General features: G+C 35.5%; 1 protein-coding gene across 7 annotated transcripts in view; it reads left to right on the forward strand.

Annotated features, from left to right (window-relative positions):
• Nucleotides 1-20,209, forward strand: part of NBEA (neurobeachin) — a 742,365-nt gene that overhangs the window by 467,691 nt on the left and 254,465 nt on the right. For all 7 annotated transcript variants that reach the window (XM_028837519.2, XM_028837523.2, XM_028837524.2 and 4 more), the window contains one exon: nt 14,356-14,480. In XM_028837519.2, the coding sequence (XP_028693352.1) occupies nt 14,356-14,480 (125 nt within the window). The remainder of the gene's footprint in view (nt 1-14,355; nt 14,481-20,209) is intronic.

Here is a 20,209-nt window from a genome sequence, read left to right on the forward strand (position 1 = left end):
TCTCTTTCTGATAAATAAGTAAATTTGGAGTAAAAGTGATGCCGAGAAGTAAAATATATTATTGCTGCAGTGGGCAATACAGGGGAAAAGGGAGGCAGAAGGTAGCGGAAACTACAAAGGGGGAAGTGTAGAGAGGGCTGCAGCTTAACAAAGTAGTAAAAGAAACACATACTGGAATTAAAATTTTAGACAAAATGTTACTTTCCTACCCACTGTCTTTTTTCATGTCTTTATTTGATTTGGTTGATAACAAACTTTTCTAATTATTAAGTATAGCTTATACAATCTAACTTTTATTTAATTATATTCATGCTTTTTTTGCCTAAAGTTTCATTATTATTAATTGGGGATCCTGTTTGATTTGATACTGGTATTTATCGTCTTCCTCTAGTGTGAATCCAAAATGTTTCAGAGAATTTATCAAGAATCATCATTAATAATGACTATCCTACTGATATGCATGGAAATAAATGGGGATATAAACAAAAAGTTGAAATGCAGCTCAGTGATGTATTTACAGTTCTGATTACAGAATCCTATCTTTCATTCCGTGTTTAGCAGTCACACGGAGAAGGAACAAATTAGCCTGGCTTTAAAACATTGAACTAAAAACTAGGATTTGACTGTCTGAGCCATAACTTTACAGTGTCAGAATGTGAAAGTATACCTCCTAAATGCAGAAAGGATGCATTTTTTCAGGAACTTCACCAATTAATTTGCAATGTAAATTGATATAATAACCATATAGTAATACACAACCCTGAGTATCAGAGAAAGAAGACCTTGAAAGAAGTGCTCAGTAATACATAGGCAAGAATCAAAATAGTAGTAACGGCTTGAGATATATATCAAATGTAAGTGGGGACTTCAAAAGTTTCACAGAAAAATGGAATTAAAAGGAATAAAGAAATATAAACTTTATCTCTCAACATAAATGCCATCAAGTTCAGGACACTTTTGTAAGTAATACCAGCCATTTAGTCCATCCCTAAAGAACTGAGGGTCTTGGAATTTAACATGTCAGTATAGTCTTTTTTACATTATTAACTGAAGAGAAGGGTACCCTTTACAAACTTTTTAAGGTTAGGAAACAAAAAGAAGTTACAGGGAGCCAAATCAAGACTGCATGGTGCATGCCTGCTGATTTCCCATAGAAACTCTTTGAAAATTGCACTTGTTTGATGAGGGTATGAGCAGGAACATTGTCATGTCAGAGGACTCTGATGAAGCTTTCCTGGGCATTTTTCTGCTAAAGCTTTAGCTGGCTTTCTCAACACACTCTCATAATAAGCAGATACTATCATTCTTTGGTTCTCCAGAAAGTCAGCAAGCAAAATGCCTTGAGCAGCCCACAAAACAGTTACCATGACCTTTGCTCTTGACCAGTTCACTTTTGCTTTGACTGGACCACTTCCACCTCTTGGTAGTCATTGCTTTGACTGTGCTGTTTTTAGGATAGTAAGTTTTATCTCCTGTTACAGTTGTTCAAAGAAATACTTCAAGGTCTTTATCCTACTTGTTTAAAATTTCTGTTGAAAGCTCTGCTCTCATATGCAGCTGATATGGGTGCATTGATTTTGGTACCCATCCAGTGGAAAATTTGCTTAATTTTAATTTCTCAGTTAGAATTGTGTAAGCTGAACCAGTTGAGATTTCTATAGTATTGGTTATTGTGTGTGCTGTTAATCATTGGTCCTCTTCAATTAGGGTACAAGCAAGATTAATTTTTTTTCATAAATTGTTGTAGATGATTTGCCTGTGCCTCTGCAAGCTTCATCTTCAACATTATCTTGTCTCTTTTTTTTTTTTTTTTTTTTTTTTTGAGATAGAGTTGTGCTTTGTTGCCCAGGCTGGAGAGCAGTGGTGCAAACACAGCTCATTGTAAACCTTGACCTCCTGGGTACAAGCTATCCTCCTGCCTCACCTCCTGAATAGCTGGGACCACAGGCATGTGCCACCATGCCCTGCTATTTTTTTTTTTTTTTTTTTTTTTTTTTTTTTTTAGTTTTTGTAATAAAGGGTCATACCATGTTATCCAGGCTGGTCTTGAACTCTTGGGCTCAAGCAGTCCTCCCATCTCAGCCTTCCAAAGTGCTGTGATTACAGGCATGAGCCACTACATTTGGCTTGTCTCTTTAAAAAGTCATCCATCAACACTTGTGAAAAGAAGGGGACAATACAAGTTTTTTATTTGTAAGCTTCTGCTTTCTTTAATTGTTTCCATGAATGTTTTTTTAACCATCAATGATTGTATCATTCTTCCACCCAAACTTTACCATAAATTTGGTACTTGTTCTTAGTTCAGTTCTAGCAGGACTTATGTTGCTCTGAGAGGGGTTTTGTTCAAACTGATGTCTTATCTTTCTTAGTGCCTTACTATATCCTGTTCAGACATATAGCAAGTTAGTACAAGTTTATTTTGGTGCAAAAAATTTGAAATCCATGCATAATGTTTTCATAATACACATTTTCCATGAACCTTTTGAAGTCCGCTAGTATGTATACAGATACATATTATAGGTAAGAGATTTTGTGTGTGTGCACACATACATGCACAAACACACGGCATTGCAGTACTATATATCACTGGGAATACATCCAACAGGACACAAGACATATTAAATGAAAGAGTGATGACCTTTCTTATGGTGGAGAACAGTGCCAGTAAGTATAGACTGTGTCTTTTCAACATATTTTGTAATCATGTTTCATTAGTGTATTCTCGTATGTGTACTTATACATTCACCTGTGCAGCAAGTGGGTTCCCCCATTTTCATTACTTTGTCTCACCTCTTTCCTTCAGTTTGTCAAAAATTTTAACTATAAGTTTGTTTTTATTATGAAATAGACTGAAAGCTGCATAAAGACTAGAATTATGCTGATATTTACCTAGTGTGCATGCCTCGTATTTAGTCTATGGCTTGGCTCATAGATTTGTACAATAAGTATTTGTTGACTAATGAATGAACATAGACATTACACATACAGTACTCTACATATTTCATAGTTATCACTGTTTATCCAGAGTAATTAGTACTGGTTGTAGAGAGGCAGGAAACAGCTATGCTGGTGCTGTCAATGTAGTATCCTTAAGATAGTCCATTTTCCTGGTTGCTTTCTTTACAGTGAGAAGCGGTGCAGCATAAGCAAGGAAGTCAGACTGCCTGAGGACACATTCTGCCACCAACTAGTTATATGATCTTGGGCACATTACTTAACCACTCTGTGCTTCCATTTCTTCATCTGTGCAATGAATTAATAATAGTACCTATCTCAAAAGGATTAATGAAAACTGGTGGAGTAGTGAGTAGATATGTATGTAATGATTAGAAAAGTACCTAGAACACAGAAAGCTCTCAGTAAATATTGGCCTATTTTCTTGATCACTAAAATGGTAGGAAGGGAATATTGCAAATTGTATATTGGCTCTTAAAGTTTTTGTCTGGAAATGTCTCATTTCTGCTCACATTTTATTAGCTGGAGGAGGTCACATCAACATGATTAAGTTCAAAGTGATAGAAAAGTACAATTTTAAAATGTGTATAGAACAAGGAGAGGATAACCATTTGTAACTCTCAGTACTTAACGTTTTTGTTTAATCTTGGTGGGATTAGAATTCATGCACAGAAGTCCTGACCTCAGTGATTACCACTTAACTCTTGTAGCCAAAGGGAATTTCAATTTATCATGTATTTTATGTGTATATTTAGTAAAATATTCCTTTGTTTATTTCACTCTTTCCTCTGTTCTGTTGGATAGTTTTTGTTACTACATATTAAATAACCAATTAACATTTTCAGTAGTGCTTCACCAGGTAAATTCAGTTTTCTCTGTAGCTTATAAAGGGGAACCATTCCTGGGGGACCAAGGGGCTTTAAGGAAAATCAAGTGCATGCTCATAAGTTGAAAATGCAATTATCAAAAATGTTATTGAGGAAACTATGAGTGTCTAAACCCTATTTATCTAAAAATAAAACCAAGTTCCAGTTAATGAACATCATTATATCAATAATAACATTAATTACCATAATACAACCTAACTGGAAATCTTCCCTTCATTAATTATTGACTGTTCATATGTTCTTTTCTTGCAATAGTACACTGTTCTCATATAACCACACTCATGAACAAAATATACATATGATGCTCAATGTTTCTGTATAATTTAGTCATTAATGGCACAAAGTTATAAAGACCAAAAAATAAACTGCTTAAAAGAAAGCATATGATATCACACTCACCTTCCTAGTTCACATCATTGGAGGTATCATGCATGAGACAATAAATGTATAAGCTAACAAATCCAAACAGACTTCAGTGTAGTATGACTACCGGTGCCACTGTGGAGACAGTAGCACAGGTGGCTCCTGTCTATTCAACAGGGTACTCTCCAAATACAGGAAATCTAAATTAGCCCTTCCTCATGAAAAGAAATGCTTTTATATACCAAACTGAGGACATTCATTGAAACTCTTAGAGCAATCAGATTATACTGACTAAATAGATATATAATAGGATAACATGAAGTTCTCATCATGCTTACAAATTATTAATAATAGTCACATCTACAGTTACTCTTTTTTTATTATACTTTAAGTTCTAGGGTACATGTGCACAACGTGCAGGTTTGTTACATATGTATACATGTGCCATGTTGGTGTGCTGCACCCATTAACTCATCATTTACATTAAGTATATCTCCTAATGCTATCCCTCCCCCCTCCTCCCTCCCCATGATAGGCCCCAGTGTGTGATATTCCCCTTCCCGAGTCCAGGTGATCTCATTGTTCAGTTCCCACCTATGAGTGAGGACATGCAGTGCTTGGTTTTCTGTCCTTGTGATAGTTTGCTCAGAATGATGGTTTCCAGCTTCATCCATGTCCCTACAAAGTACATGAACTCATCCTTTTTTATGGCTGCATAGTATTCCATGGTGCATATATGCCACATTTGCTTAATTCAGTCTATCATTGATGGACATTTGGGTTGGTTCCAAGTCTTTGCTATTGTGAATAGTGCTGCAGTAAACATACGTGTGCATGTGTCTTTATAGCAGCATGATTTATAATCCTTTGGGTATATGCCCAGGAATGGGATGGCTGGATCAAATGGTACTTCTAGTTCTAGATCCTTGAGGAATCGCCACACTGTCTTCTACAGTGGTTGAACTAGTTTACAGTCCCAGCAACAGTGTAAAAGCGTTCCTATGTCTCCACATCCTCTCCAGCACCTGTTGTTTCCTGACTTTTTAATGATCGCCATTCTAACTGGTGTGAGATGGTATCTCATTGTGATTTTGATTTGCATTTCTCTGATGGCCAGTGATAGCATTTTTTCATGTGTCTGTTGACTGCTTAAATGTCTTCTTTTGAGAAGTGTCTGTTCATATCCTTTGCCCACTTTTTGATGGGGTTGTTTCATTTTTTCTTGTAAATTTGTTTAAGTTCTTTGTAGATTCTGGATATTAGCCCTTTGTCAGATAGGTTTGATTGCACTGTGGTCTGAGAGACAGTTTGTTATAATTTCTGTTCTTTTACATTTGCTGGGGAGTGCTTCACTTCCAACTATGTGGTCAATTTTGGAATAAGTGCGATGCACTGCTGAGAAGATTGTGCATTCTGTTGATTTGGGGTGGAGAGTTCTGTAGATGTCTGTTAGGTTCGCTTGGTGCAGAGCTGAGTTCATTTCCTGGATATTCTTTTTAACTTTCTGTTTCATTGATCTGTCTAATGTTGACAGTGGGGTGTTAAAGTCTCCCATTATTATTGTGTGGGAGTCTAAGTCTCTTTATAGGTCTCCAAGGACTTGCTTTATGAATCTGGGTGCTCCTGTATTGGGTGCATACATATTTAGGATAGTTAGCTCTTCTTGCTGAAATGATCCCTTTACCATTATGTAATGGCCTTCTTTGTCTCTTTTGATCTTTGTTGGTTTAAAGTCTGTTTTATCAGAGACTAGGATTGCAACCCCTGCTTTCTTTTGTTTTCCATTTGCTTAGTAGGTCTTCTTCCATCCCTTTATTTTGAGCCTCTGTGTGTCTCTGCACGTGAGATGGATCTCCTGAATACAGCACACTGATGGGTCTTAACTCTTTATCCAATTTGCCAGTCTTTGTCTTTTAATTGGAGCATTTAGCCCATTTACATTTAATATTGATATTGTTATGTGTTACTCTTAAAGACATTATTATTAGAGTATTTTCTGTTGTTTTTTCTATAGTGACTCATATGTTACAGAAGAAAATGGCAGAAGAATAACTTATATTGAAATACTAAAAGGAGTGATGCAGGAGCAGTTTCCCTAAATAAACAGAAAAAACTATGTGCTTGTATATTTATGAATTTCAGTAGGAAAACAGAGTGAAGTACATGTGAGAATGAAAGGAAGAGAAATGCATGATGTTGTTTTACCACAAGAATATATGCTCACCACTGAGAATATTGCCTAACACAAAACAGATGCTCAATAAATATATTTTTGAATGAAAACCATAGAAGGAAGGATGGAAAGAAATAGAAGAGAAGGAGTTTGAACAGAAAACAGATGATGATATCCTAGATTGGTAACCTGGCACAGATGCCAAATATAATGGTGTTGGAATATAAGCCTTTTATGAACATACTATTCTACAGTAGAAAAACCTCTCATGATTCATGACTTGGTGGTAAACAATATTATCAGAAAAATGAGGGTATAAGGAAAGTATTATTTGTTTACTCTATGTTTTAGTTCATTGAGGCTGCTATAACAAAATATAGGCCGAGTATTCCTTATCTGAAACACTTGGAACCAGAGTGTTTTGAATTTAGGATTTTTTTCAGATTTTGGAATATTTGCATATACATAATGCGATATCTTGAGGGTGGGACCCAAGTTTAAAAACAGTTGTCAGCCAGGCATGGTGGCTCATGCCTGTAATTCCAGCACTTTGGGAGGCTGAGGAGGGCGGATCACCTGAGGTCAGGAGTTTGAGACCAGCCTGGCCAACATGGTGAAACCCCATTTCTACTAAAATACAAAAATTCGCCAGGTGTGGTGGCATGAGCCTGTAGTCCCAGCTCCCCGGGAGCCTGAGGCAGGAGAATCGCTTGAACATGGGAGGCGCAGGTTGCAGTGAGCCGAGATCATGCCATTGCACTCTAGCCTGGGTGACAGAGACGAGACTCCATCTAAAAAAAAAACACACACAATTGTCTATGTTTCATATATATACCTTATACACATGGCCTAAAGATTTTATATAATATTTTTAATAATTTTGTACATGAAACAATGAAACACAGTTTGTGTTAAGTACTTACATGTGGAATTTTCCACTTACGGCATCTTGTCAGCACTCAAAAATTTTGGATTTTGTAACATTTTGGATTTTCAGATTAGAGATGCTTAACCTGGTCCATAAACTAGGTAGCTTATGAACAACAAAAATTTATTTATCACAGTTCTAGAAGTGAGAAGTCCAGGATCAAAATACCAGTAGATTTGGTGTTTGATGAGGGCCCCACCTCCTGGTTCATAGAACAGTGCCTTCTCCCTGTGTCCGCACATCATGGAAGGGGCGAACAAGCTCCCTTGAGCCTATTTGATAAGGGCACTAATCCCATTCACAAGGGCTCTTCTCTCATGACCTAATTACTTTCCCCAAAGCCCCAGCACATCATACCATCACCTTGGAGGTAAGGATTTCAACATATGAATTTGGACACAAACTTTCAAACTATACTAATAACAGTGTTTCTGAACATTTCTTTATTAGAAACTACTTTTAGAAAAATGTAATAAAACTCTAGACTTCTCCCTCAAAAATACATATGTACATATCCCCATAAAATTTTGTAGACCATTTCAGTTTTGTGAATCTGTAAAACTCATCCATTGGTTAATTATGAGTGCCACATTTTTTAAATAATGTGAATGTTGGGCTTAATATCTACCCCCACCCCCCAAAAAATATGAAAAGAGCACAGAAGTGCCAAGGAACAACACACAACTCTGTATATAGATATCGGAAGGACTAAAACCCAGAATAACCTGAGGTGCAGTCTAAAAAAGTAATAGGACTCCTCCGTCAGGTCCCACAGTATAATAGGATATAGCCAATTATCTTTCCATTTAGTGATTGTAATTTTTTGTGTCCACATATTCACTGCTAGTATATAGAAATAGAATTATTATTTGTGTGTCTATCTTGCATCTTGTGACCTTGCTTACCTCAGTCATTAGTTCCAGGAGTGTTTGACAGATTTTGCATGATTTTTTATATAGACAGTCATGTTATCTGCATATAGGGACAATTTTATTTCCTCTTTTTCTGTTTATATTCCTCTTATTTCCTCTCTTTTGCCTCACTGCATTGGCTATAAATTTCAGTACCCTGTTGAGTAAGAGTGGTAACAGCAGACATCTTTGGCTTATTCCCAGTTTTAGGTGGAGAACATTCAGTCATTCACTCTTACGTATCAAGTTAGCTATAGTTTTTTGTCGATACTTTTATCGAGTTGAAGAAATTGCCGTTTATTCCTGTTTTCCTGAACTTTTCTAAAATTGTGAATCATTGCTAAATTTTGTCAGATACCTTTTATAATGACTAATGTGATCATGTGATTTTTCTTCTTCAGCTGTTAATGTAATGCACTACATGGATTCTTAAGAATTTTTTTGTCTGTATAAAGGATGGATATTGGTCTGTAGTTTTCTTCTTTTGTACTGTTTTTGGTTTTTGTATTGGAGTGATATTAGCTACAATAATTATTGAGAAATGTGTCTTCCTCTTCTGTTTTCTGGAAGAGATTATGCATAATTGGAGTTAATTCTTCTTTAAATGTTTAATAAAATTCTTCAGTGAAACTATCTCAGCCTGGAGATTTGGGGAGAGGGGAGTAAACATCTTAAATTTCCTTAATTGTTACAGAGATGTTCATGTTATCTTTTTCACATTGGGTGAGTAGTGGTCATTTGTGGTTTTTGGTCCATTTCTTCTAAGTTGTCAAATTTATGTGTGTAGAGTCTTTCACAGTATCCACTCGTTCTTTTGATGTCTTCAGAGTCGGTAATGATATCCTCTTTTTCATTCCTGATATTGGTAATTTGTGTCTACTCTTTTTTCTTTGTCAGTCTTTTCAGAGGTGTGTCAGTGTTACTGATTTGTTTCAAAGAAACAGCTCTTTGTTTTGTTAATTTTTCTCTGTTGTTTTTGTTTTCAGTTTCACTGATTTTTATTGATTTCTGCTTTTTTTATTGTTCCTTTCTTCTACTTGCCTTTTATGTGTTCTAAAGGTGAGAATTTAGACTACTGATTTTAAATGTTTCTTCTTTTCTAATATATGCATTTAATACTATAGATTACCCTCTCAGTCCTACTTTAGTTGTGTCCAACAAGTGTTGATATTTTTTATTGTGATTTTCATTCAGTTCTGTGTTCTTTTTGTTTTCCCTTGAGAATTCTTTTTTAAATCAAGAGGTTTTTTTTCCTGCCTTCCTGTGGGTGACTTGGTCATTTTTTAGAATTCTGTTTTGATTTATCTACATTTCTTAGTATATCCCTTTGTGTAACTTTTTTAGTGTTTGCTCTAAGTATTACATTTTTTATGCATAGCCTTATCAGTCTACTGGTGCTATCATTCTATCAGTCCATGTGAAATATAGACACTTTACATCCCTTCACATCCCTTTGCCCTCCCCCATTTATAATATATTTATCTTAAATATTACCAGTAAATACACTTAGAACCACATCAGTGTTACAATTTGTGTTTCAACAGTAAAACATAATTTAGAGAACTCAAGAGGAAAAGGAAAGCCTATTATAGATAGTCATATTTTGCTTATTGTGTTCTTTCTTCCTCCCTAATGTTTCAGTGTTTCTTCTATTACCTCCCTCATGTTTGCAGAACTGCCTGTAGCCTTTCTTTTAGACTAGATATGATAGCAATAAATATTCTGGCTTTTACTTCATCTAAAGACATATTCACTTACTATTCCTGGAGGTGTCTTCATTGGCTATAGGATTTGGGGTTGACAGTTCTTTTCTTTTAGCACCTAAAAAGTATTTTGCCACTTCCTCTGGTCATCATTGTTTCTGATGTAAAATATGTTGTCATTCTAATTGTTTTACTTCTCTAAATGAGATGCCATTTTTCTCTGGCTGCTCTTTAGACTTTCTTTGCGCTCAGTTTTCAGAAATTTAATTATGATGTGTCTCAGCATGGACTTCCTTGGATTTAGTTTGGAGTTCAGTGAGCTACTTAAATCTGTACATTTATGGCTTTGCCAAATTTAGAAAGTTTTCCGCCATTATTTTTTCAGATATTGTTTCGGCTCTGCCTACTTTCTCCTCTCCTTCTAGGATTCCAGTGACACAAATGCTAAATGTTGTGCTCCACAGATCCCTAAGGCTCTGTTCACTTTTTCATCTATTTCCTTCTGTTATTTGGATTGCATAATTTCTATTATCCTGTCTTCCAATTAAGTGATTCCTCCCTCTGTCCCTTCCATTCTGCTGTTAAGCACATCTACTGAGCTTTTATTTTGGTTATTATATAATGTCAGTTCAAAAATTTCCATTTGGTTCTTCCTTACATCTTCTGTTTCTTTTCTGAGAGTTTCTATTTCTTTGCTAAGCGTATTTTTTTTTCATTCATTTCAAATATTTTCATAATTGCATATTGAAGCATATTGTCAATCATGGCTGCTTTAAATTCTTCACCATTTCAATGTTGGCATTTTGGGGTGATCTTTTTGCATACCCTTGGAGATTTTCCAGCTTCTTGGTGTGACAAGTGATTTTAGATTGAAACTTGGACCTTTTCTTATTTTTTTTCTGAGAAAATTTATTTTATTTAAACCTTCCATTTAGACTTTCTATAACATGCTTCATCTGGAAGAGGGGACACTGTCTTATATCTGCTACATGGTAGTAGAAATCTAAGTTCTTCACTTGACGTCCATTGAAACCCAGTGAGTCAGGGGCTCTTCTCATACTGCTTGATGGGGGTGGGAGTTCCCGGTCCCCATGTGATGTCCACTGGTGGGCTGGCCTCATTGTTGTTTGTCAGCAGTAGAAATCCTGACTCTGTAGTAGGCTTCCTCTGACACTACGCCAGTGGGGAGGAGGAGGGATGCCCCATTACTATCCAATGGGAGGTCGAAAGCCAGCCTCTCCACATGGTCTCCACTGACTCCATGTGAGTGGGGCACCTTGTTACCAGCCAGCAGAGATGAAGTCCTGGCTGCCTACTTGGTGGTCTCTGATAACACCCAGCAAGGGTGTTGGGTATCTCATTACACCTTCATGAGGGTACATGTCTGGGCTTCACCGCCATCCTTTGCTGGTGTAGGTCAGGTGGGGACACAATTTTTCTGTGATGTTTGGCTGGAGTATAGCAGTTGTCTAAAAGTTTTCCATCTTGCTAATCTGCTGTTTTCTCGTCCTTTGACTAGAGGGAGCAGGCTTTTGCTGGGGCTTTTTTTTTTTTTTTTTTTTTGCTTTTTTTTTTTGTCTGCACTCATTTGTCTATCTGGGCTGTTGGCCTCTTTGCCTCCAAGTGTGGAATATATGAAGCAAAAAGAACTCATCAATATGTTGTTCCTTATGTCCTGAGGTCCTTAGTCAGTCTACCTTCTCTCACCTTTCAGAGCCTTCTCTTTTTTTAAATTTATTTTAATAGGTTTCTGGGGAACAGGCGGTATCTGGTTATGTGAATAAGTTCTATAAGTGGTGATTTCTGAGATTTTGGTGCACCCATCACCTGAGCAGCGTACCCTATACCCAATGTGTAGTCTTTTATTTCTCAGCCACCTCCCACCCTTTCCCTTGAGTCCCCAAAGTATGTGTGTGTGTGTGTGTACATATATATGTATATATGTGTGTATATATACATGTATATATATATACGTGTGTGTATATATATAACATTTTCTTTATCCACTCATTGACTGATGGGTATTTGGGCTGGTTTCATATTTTTGCAATTGCAAATTGTGCTGCTATAAACATTTGTGTGCAACTATCTTTTTTGTATAATGAATTCTTTTCCTCTGAGTAGATACCCAGGAGTGGGATTGCTGGATCAGATGGTAGATCTACTTTTCGTTCTTAAAGGAATCTCCACACTGTTTTTCATTGTGGTTATACCAGTTTACGTTCCTACCAACAGCGTAAAATGTTTACATTCTCACCACATCCACACCAACATCTATTTATTTTTATTTTTTTGATTATGTTCATTCTTGGAGGAGCGAAGTGGTATTGCATTGTGGTTTTGATTTGCATTTCCCTGATAATTAATGATACTGAGCATTCTTTCATAGGTTTGTTGGCCATTTGTATATCTTATTTTGAGAATTGCCTATTCATGTCCTTAGCCCACTTTTCAATGGGATTGTTTGTTTTGTTCTTGCTGATTTGTTTGGATTCCTTTTGCCCAATGTATAGATTATGAAAATTTTCTCCCACTGTCTGTTTACTGCTTATTTCTTTCACTGTGCGGAAGGAAGCTTTGTAGTTTAATTAAGTCCCATCTATTTATCCTTTTTTTGTTACATTTGCTTCTGGGTTCTTGGTCTCGAAGTCTTTGCCTAAGCCAATGTCTAGAAGAGTTTTTCCAGTGTCATATTCTAGAATTTGTATGGTTCAGGTCTTCAGAGTCTTCTTATGTTTGTTTTATATATCCTTTCCAGAACTGTTCAGCTGCCCTTACAGAAGAATAGGGAACACTATGTCTAGGGCTAGAAATTTTAGATAACATTAGATCTCTGACGGCTTTTGGTGAATTCAGTTACTTAATTTTAACATAATCTTACTGAAAATAAATATAGCCGGATTTTAGCATGGTCTTCCTTAAATTACTGGGGTTAGTTTGTATTTGTAAGGATAGAAATCATCCTATTTTAAATTAGAGAGATATACTATTTATTACTATTATTCATCAAGTAATCATTATTTAACAGAAGAATTAAGTTATAATTATGATGTACAGGAAAAATAAGTGCATTAAAGTATACTTTAAAGACTTACAATTTTAGTTCTTTTTATATGCCCTTTATACTATCAGGTTTTTATAATGAAATTATAGATAAAAAATTATATAGCCATAAAATCTAAAATGCCTTTCAAAATGAAATTATTTTTCTCAATGGCCAGACATTGAAAAAAATCCATAGTTTTTTTTGAAATTAAAAAAATGTTTTCATTAATTCAGTGAATATTTAGTAAAAACATGCTGTGTGCCAGACATTGTGCTAGGAATATAATGATGAGCAAAACATACATAGGTCCTGCCTTAATCAGACTTAAAGTGTTCTTCTACAGTAAAATATCAAAATAATTAATGAAGTGAAATCTTCTAGGAAAGTATTTTATATGTTTTTATGAATACTGCTGCTCTGGAAAATTAGAATATTACAAAAATTGACTTCTTAAGCAGTGGTATTTATTACTAATGTTTACTGAAATTAAACTAACAAACAAAAATTGTATCATTATCACAAAATATTTCATTGGCTATATAATGGGCCTATTTACATCATTTCTGAAATATCTCCTGGATTTTTAGTATTGGTTTGGAGTATAAAAGACAGTGATGGCCAATGTTGGCCATGGCTATTAATGGTTTATATTAGTTGAAAGCTGTAAAATCATCCAAGAACTCTATTAGCATTAGAATAATAATTTACCAAGACAATTACCACATACTGGAAATTTTTGCAGCTCTAGTTCAGTATTATTAATAATGGATAAAATTGCATTTTTCTCAGGTTGCTGTGGGCAGTGGGGAATTATTTCAATGAATATTTCAGTGCATTATTTTAATCATTTTTCCACCAAATCCAAGTGGGCAATATTTTATACTTCTTAATTCAGCCTACTAAGAAACCATGGTCATTAAATTGTAAACTATTTGTAGTGAGGTGTATTCTGTGATTTACATCCCTTGTTAAAAATAGTGTAAAAGAAACAAACTGTACCATTAATACTTGTAATTTGATGTTGCATTTGTTACTAAACTCCACATGATTAATGCTTTTAGTAGAAATAAGAAAATTTAAAAAATAAAAAGCAGAGCTGAGTGGTATAATGCCTGAAATATAAGAATGTTATTATTTTAAGTCTTTTTCAGTTGTAGAGGGAATATATATATATATGTATATTTCACACTTGTATTTGTGTATGTGTATAAATATATGTGTATATATATATTTATATATATGTGTGTATATATATAATGTGTATATATATATACACATTATCTTAATTTTTCAATGAGACCAACAAAATAACTTCAATTTTATAGAAAAATGTATTTCCAGTTATACATTGTTATTAATAGGGATTACTTTTTTTCCCTCTACTCTTAGCCAATTGCATGATTTCTGGCGTTTGGATTACTGGGAAGATGATCTTCGTCGAAGGAGACGATTTGTTCGCAATGCATTTGGCTCCACTCATGCTGAGGCATTGCTCAAAGCTGCAATAGAATATGGTTAGTACCAATGCTTCTTCCACAAAAATACTTCTGGATGTGAGGTAACTCCTTGTGTTTGAGAATTCCTTTTTTTTTTTTTTCACTAGTATTTAATGTTCTCCATATCATGAGTCAGAAATATTTTGTTCTGCTTTATCCTTCAGCATCATTTAGGTTACTGTTAATCAACCCATTATTTCTCAGACTAGATATCTTTTTATAGCCTTCAACTTCTTTTTAAGAGATAAATGGACTTCACATAGTTATTAACTAACATCCCTTTCATATATCCTAAAACAAGAATAAAATTAATTTCTTTTTCGGTGTCTTTCAAACTTTGATGACCAAGACTCATAGTAAATAAAAAAATGACCCTGATCCTGTACTCAGACCTATATATTTTATGTATAAATTTGTTTCTGTGTACACACTTACATATACTTCATTAATATACATATACACATGTAATATGTATACATATGTATACAGTGAGTATATGTTTATGTATGCATATACATATTGTATATATAACTGAAAAAATGTTTTATTAAAAACCTCTTTATATGATATTTTGTTTTCATCCCACCTATTCTTTTCAGTTTAATAAAATATAATTTAAAATCTTGTTATAAGCTGCCAATTTAAATTTCCAGTTCTCCAATGGACTACAAGTCTGAAAAAGATGGTCTCCTACTTACAGTATCATTAATTATCACACTACAATAGAACTGTACCCTAAATTGTTCTTTATAAATTGTACAATAAATCATAAATATCAAAATATTTTTGTAGTTTAATAAAAATGCTGCTACTTTAGATTGCTTTCTGCTAAGAAATATACTTAGGAACATTTGGTCTACTTGCCCATTTTTCAGTGCTGTAACAAGTTTAAGTTTGATGGGGCATATCAGAATTTTATAAACCACATTCACTAAGGAAATACCAGTAATGAACACTGTCCATGTACTTGTTATCCACTTTTGTTCTTCAATTACTCGTATTTTATTATATTAATTTTCATTTATTTGGGAGTACTAAGTGAGCCATCTGTTTTAAAAATTTACTATAGTTGATAAATGGCATTATATCAAATCATAGTTTATATCATGTAATACTATTCATGTTCTTAATGAATTGAACAGGGAAACAATAAAAAGACAAAATGTGCAAAGCTTTTAAAATTTCTTGTCCCAGTAAGCTATGAATTGCTATAACGTAATAAGCCTCAAAATATCATTAAAAAATAGATAAGGATTTTGTATGAAACTATTACACCTAAGATAAAAGTTACACCATAACTTTATACAGTAAAAGTAACTATAGAAAAAATATGCTGGAAAAAAATTATACTTTGTCTTCTTTGAATAACTAAAAATAGCACCTAAGGATAATAGCCCTCTAAGGATTTGATACCAACTTAAAATAAGTTATCATTATGATCCTGTAGGAGAGAATCTTAGAAATATCTGCCTACTTAGTAGTGGCATGTTTTATAATATGAGCTTAAAATTATTAAAACTTCATTCCATTTAACCAATAATTTAGACTTTTTTACCAATTAATCCTGAATTTATCTTATTTGAAAGTAGAAACATATAAAGACAATTTGTAACAGAGGTTATGCTACAGTGATATCATTAGTGATACTGAGTTGCCAAAGCTTTAATTGTGTAGAATTCATATTATACTACATTCCACAGTCTACAGATTACTTTTAAGAAAGGCTTTTTTAAGAAAAATGTTTGTATTTCTTCTTAAAAGTGAATACTTTGTGTGTTTAATTTGTAAAATAATTCCTAATAAACCAGTGTCAAAGCCTGTAAGAAACAAAATTTAAAATCTTTAAATAAAATATTTTTCAAACTGATAGTCATATTTTAATAAAATAGTAACTATTGTTAATGAACCTAAAGTTAAAAAAAAAACCCTAATTTTGAAATAGATAGAGGTGTAAGTGATACTAAATATTCTTTATGTGTACTATATTTTAAAATATAGTATTTAAGAATTTTCCATCTGGATCATCAGCAACTTTCAGAACCTATTATCTATCCCTCTTGAGTTGTGTTATTTTATAAAAGAAAATAGGAGTATGTTTTTATTATACCTATTAAGAACAAAGATGACACATCTATACTATACAATATTCAGGGAATCTACATGATACTATTGGAGTTACTCCATGGTCATTCTAAGGTCAGGGAGTGGAAGACTAAAGAGAACTAAAGCAATTTTATCTCCAAAAATGATTCTCCTGTAACCTTCATCACAGTTCACAAGACTATGGACTTTAGAACTGAGTGGAGAGTTGGGAGTAAATACAGAGGATGTAGAGAAGGTGAGGGGGAAGCTCTCCCTGGAGTGATCTATATATAGAAGTAGAGGGAAGAATCACAAATTGATGAGAGAAATTTAGTATTGTGCCTTCTTCCTGCCTCTTAATGTGCACTCTAACCTATATCAAAAATATCTCTTCAGAAGAAATAGGAAGTAAATGTCAATAATTATTACAAAGCACTTAATCCAGTAAATGTTGAAAAACTTAATTCAAAACAGATTTTGTACTGCCAAGGACCCAAAAGATAACGAAAGACTGAGAAAATATTCCAAAGACTGAGAAAATATTCCAAACTGGAGAAGACCAAAAAAGACAAGATAGATTATTACAGCACTTTTTGTTGTTGTTGTTGATTGTTTGTGACAGAATTTCACTCTTGTTGCCCAGGCTGGAGTGCAATGGCACGATCTCAGCTCACTTCAATCTTTGCCTCCAGGGTTCAAGCCATTCTCCTGCTGGGATTACAAGCGCCTGCCACCATGCTGGCTAACTCTTTTGTATTTTCAGTAGTGATGGGGTTTCACTATGTTCGCCAGGCTGGTCTCGAACTCCTGACCTCAGGCAATCCACCCACCTTGGCCTCCCAAAGTGCTGGAATTATACACATGAGCCATGGTGCCCAGCCTTACAGCACATTTTTCTAGATGATTGCAGTTGGTAAAATTTGACTGGGGTCCATGATCTGGATGGCAGTATTGTTATCAATGCTAACTTCCAAAGTTGGAGGGTCGATGGTGCTTACACAGGAATGTTCTTGTTCTGAGAAATACAATGGAGTAGTTAGGGGTAATAGGGTACCATACCTGCAACTTCTTAAAAGGTTTTCAAAAGATTAGTGATAATGGATATGTACAGGAGTGGGGTGGGGGGAGTAGATTTTGTTAATATTGGGAAAACCTAGAGAAGGATAAAAATAGGGGTTTTGTACTATATTTGAAATGTTTCTATTAGTTTGAAATTATTTCAGATTTTTTTAAAATTTTATCCCTGCAACTTGAATTAAAAGTGAAAGTGATTTTAAAAAAAAGTACAGAAGAAATCATTTATCCATTGTAAATGAGCTCAGAAACCTTTTTCTTGTAATATTCACTGTTAGTGGGTTTGCAGTAAAAAAATAAAAAGAATCTCATGTATGTTGCTAAAACAATGTAAATGAGGATTGCTGGAAACAAGTCCTTTGCAAAACATTTTGCCAATGCACATCAAGAGCCTCAAAAATGCTGATAATCTTTGACCCAGCAATTCCCCATCTGGGGACTTGACCCAACAAAATGACTCAAAAGAGGGGAAGAAAAACTATTTTAAAATATTCACCACAGTTTTATTTGGAAAATCTGAAAAACAATATCATATTGTGGGAAGAGTGGAAAGCTTAGTTTCAAAAAAAAAAAAAAAAAAGACTCAAAAAAAAAGAAAGAAAACAGATTTTGTGTATTTTATATAAAGATTTTATATATACAAATTTCCAGGACATCCATGTAAAAGTTAAAAAAAAAAGTAGCGATAGTTCCCTTTAGGGTTCCAAGATGGCCAAACAGGAACAGCTCCAGCCTCCAGCTCCCAGCATGAGTGACACAAAAGATGGGTGATTTCTGCATTTCCAACTGAGGTACTGGGTTCATCTCACTGGGGTGTGTTGGACAGTGGGTGCAGCCCAACGAGCGAGAGCCAAAGCAGGGTGAGGCATCACCTCACCCAGGAAGCACAAGGGGGAAGGGAATTCCCTTTCCTAGACAAGGGAAACCTTGACACACAACACCTGGAAAATCGGGTCACTCCCACCCTAATACTGCGCTTTACCAAGGGTCTTAGCAAATGGCACAAGAGGAGATTATATCCCATGCTTGGCTCAGAGGGTCCCACATCCACAGAGCCTCCCTCATTGCTAGTGCAGCAGCCTGAGATGTAACTGAAAGGCAGCAGCGAGGCTGGGGGAGGGGTGCCCACCATTGCTGAGGCTTAAGTAGGTAAACAAAGTGGCTGGGAAGCTCGAACTGGGTGGAGCCCACCACAGCTCAAGGAGGCCTGCCTGCCTCTGTAGACCCCATCTCTGAGGAAAGGGCATAGCCAAACAAAAAGCAGCAGAAACCTCTACAGATGTAAATGTCCCGTCTGACAGCTTTGAAGAGAGTAGTGGTTCCCCTAGCATGGAGTTTGAGATCTGAGAACAGACAGACTGCCTGCTCAAGTGGGTCCCTGACCCCCGAGTAGCCTAACTGGGAGACATCCCCCACTAGGTGCAGACTGACACCTCACATCTCACAGGGCTGGGTACACCTCTGAGACGAAGCTTCCAGAGGAACGATCAGACAGCAACATTTGCTGTTCAGCAAAATTCACTCTTCTGCAGCCTGTGCTGCTGATACCCAGGCAAACAGGGCCTGGAGTGGACCTCAAGCAAACTCCAACAAACCTGCAGCTGAGGGTCTTCAATGTTACAAGGAAAACTAACAAATAGAAAGAACATCCACACCAAAACCCCATCTGTACATCACCACCATCAAACACCAAAGGTATATAAAATCACAAAGATGGGGAAAAATCAGTGCAGAAAAGCTGAAAATTCTAAAAATCAGAGTGCCTCTCCCCCTCCAAAGGAATGCAGCTCCTCACCAGCAACAGAACAAAGCTGGATGGAGAATGACTTTGATGAGTTGAGAGAACAAGGCTTCAGACGATCAAACTTCTCCAAGCTAAAGGAGGAACTACAAACCCAGCGGAAAGAAACTAAAAGACCTTGAAAAAAGATTTGACAAATGGCTAACTGGAATAACCAATGTAGAGAAGTCCTTAAACGAACTGATAGAGATGAAAACTGTGACACGAGAACTACGTGACAAATGCACAAGCTTCAGTAACTGACTCGATCAACTGGAAGAAAGGGTATCAGTGATTGAAGATCAAATGAATGAAATGAAGCAAGAAGAGAAGTTTAGAGAAAAAAGAGTAAAAAGAAATGAACAAAGCCTCCAAGAAATATGGGACTATGTGAAAAGACCAAATCTACATCTGATTGGTGTACCTGAAACTGACGGGGAGAATGGAACCAAGTTAGAAAACACTCTGCATGATATTATCCAGGAGAACTTCCCCAACATAGCAAGGCAGGCCAACATTCAAATTCAGGAAATACAGAGAACACCACAAAGACGCTCCTCGAGAAGAGCAACTCCAAGACACATAATTGTCAGATTCACCAAAGTTGTAATGAAGGCAAAAATGTTAAGGATGGCCAGAGAGAAAGGTTGGGTTACCCACAAAGGGAAGCCCATCAGACTAACAGCAGGTCTCTTGGCAGAAACTCTGCAAGCCAGAGGAGCGTGGGGGCCAATATTCAACATTCTTAAAGAAAAGAATTTTAAACCCAGAATTTCATATCCAGCCAAACTAAGTTTCATAAGTGAAGGAG

The sequence above is a fragment of the Macaca mulatta genome, chromosome 17 (genome assembly GCF_049350105.2).
Source record: "Macaca mulatta isolate MMU2019108-1 chromosome 17, T2T-MMU8v2.0, whole genome shotgun sequence".
Lineage (NCBI taxonomy): Eukaryota > Metazoa > Chordata > Mammalia > Primates > Cercopithecidae > Macaca > Macaca mulatta.